Source organism: Sceloporus undulatus, chromosome 6, assembly GCF_019175285.1.
Source record: "Sceloporus undulatus isolate JIND9_A2432 ecotype Alabama chromosome 6, SceUnd_v1.1, whole genome shotgun sequence".
Lineage (NCBI taxonomy): Eukaryota > Metazoa > Chordata > Lepidosauria > Squamata > Phrynosomatidae > Sceloporus > Sceloporus undulatus.
This window is the reverse complement of record NC_056527.1, coordinates 46517084-46518560: the sequence shown is the minus strand read 5'-3', so window position 1 is coordinate 46518560 and position 1477 is coordinate 46517084. Positions and strand designations below refer to the sequence as shown.

Here is a 1477-nt window from a genome sequence, read left to right as displayed (position 1 = left end):
AAATTAATTCTTCAGTGTGGCAGCAGCCTTAGTCTCAAATGTGCCACAAGATCTTGTTGTGTAGAAGAGGGAATTCAGGAAACCTTGCCTGGCAACCAGTTAAAAAGCAATACTTGCTAAAAGTCTTGCTTTTATATAGCCATTGACTTTGGCCCTCCAGGTGTTTTGGACTTCAGGTCCCAGATGCCCCAGAAAACCTGGACAATGGTCAGGAATGTTGGGAGCTGAAGTCCAAAACACCTGGTGGACCAAACTCTGGGAACCACTGCAAGGGACCAGAGCCTTCACTAGTTTTCATGGTGGCACCCATAACTGTTAAGCATAAAAAAAGAGGTTCAGGTTGTCCACCAACAAATGACCCCTGATCCCTGCATTTTCAAGGGAAAACAGGGATGGGGATGATAGGAGAAAATGTTGCCTGTTGAAGATTTGTCATTTGAGGTGAGGAAGAACAGCTGGAGTGGTTTGAGTGTTGGTCTATGACTCTGGAGCAGGGTGACCAGGCATCCTCCTTTCCCAAGACATGTCCTCCATTTTATCCTTCTTTCCAGGAGGAATTCCAAAATATCCTCTATTTTTAGCAGGAATTATAATTATAATTATAATTATAATTATATTTATATCCTGTCCTTTCCCCAAAACTTGGTCTCAGGGCGGCTCACAACATTAAAAATAATTACAATTAATAGCATACAAAAATGGTACATTGAAACAGAATTTAAATCATTACTGTATTGCTATATTAAAACAAATCACACGTTGAAAGAATAAAATAAAATTAATAACATACAAAAACGGTACATTGAAATAGAATTTAAATGTTAAAATGTTTAAATATTTTAAATAGAATTTAAAATATAAAGAATATTAAATTATAATTGCAATGTTAAAACAAACGATACGTTAAAAGAATAAAACAAAATTAATAGCATACAAAAATGGTACAATGAAGCAATTAAAATTATTGCCCTATTGCCATATTAAAACAAATCACACTTTGAAAGAATAAAATAAAATTAATAGCATACGAAAATGATACATTAAAACAGAATTAAAATTATTACCATATTGCCATATTAAAACAGATGACACGTTAAAAGAACAAAATAAAATCAATAGCATACAAAAATGGTACATTGAAACAATTAAAATTATTGTCATATGGCCATATTAAAAGAAATCACATGTTGAAAGAATAAATTAAAATTAATTGCATACAAAAAGGGTACATTGAAAGAGAATGAAAAGTATTGCCATATTGCCGTGTTAAAACAAATCACACGTTAAAAGAATAAAACAAAATCAAATACAGTTAGTATGAAGCATGGATTTGTGTTTCTCTGAGTGGTGTTACGCTTTTCTTTGGCCATTTTATTTTTCTGGATGGTGCTCCATTGTCAAATGTATGCCATGGGCAGGTTTATTTTATTTATTTAAATTGCATGTCCAGCACTGTGCAAATTTACAGTGCTATATA

The 1477-nt window shown here is 32.9% G+C and overlaps 1 protein-coding gene across 1 annotated transcript in view; it reads left to right on the top strand.

The window, feature by feature from the left end:
- The first annotated feature begins 387 nt into the window (after window positions 1-387).
- EFHB (EF-hand domain family member B) overlaps window positions 388-1477 on the top strand; it is a 26819-nt gene continuing 25729 nt past the window's right edge. Inside the window, exon 1 of the mRNA XM_042475511.1 lies at window positions 388-441. Within this exon, the coding sequence (XP_042331445.1) occupies window positions 412-441 (30 nt within the window). The 5' untranslated portion in view covers window positions 388-411. The remainder of the gene's footprint in view (window positions 442-1477) is intronic.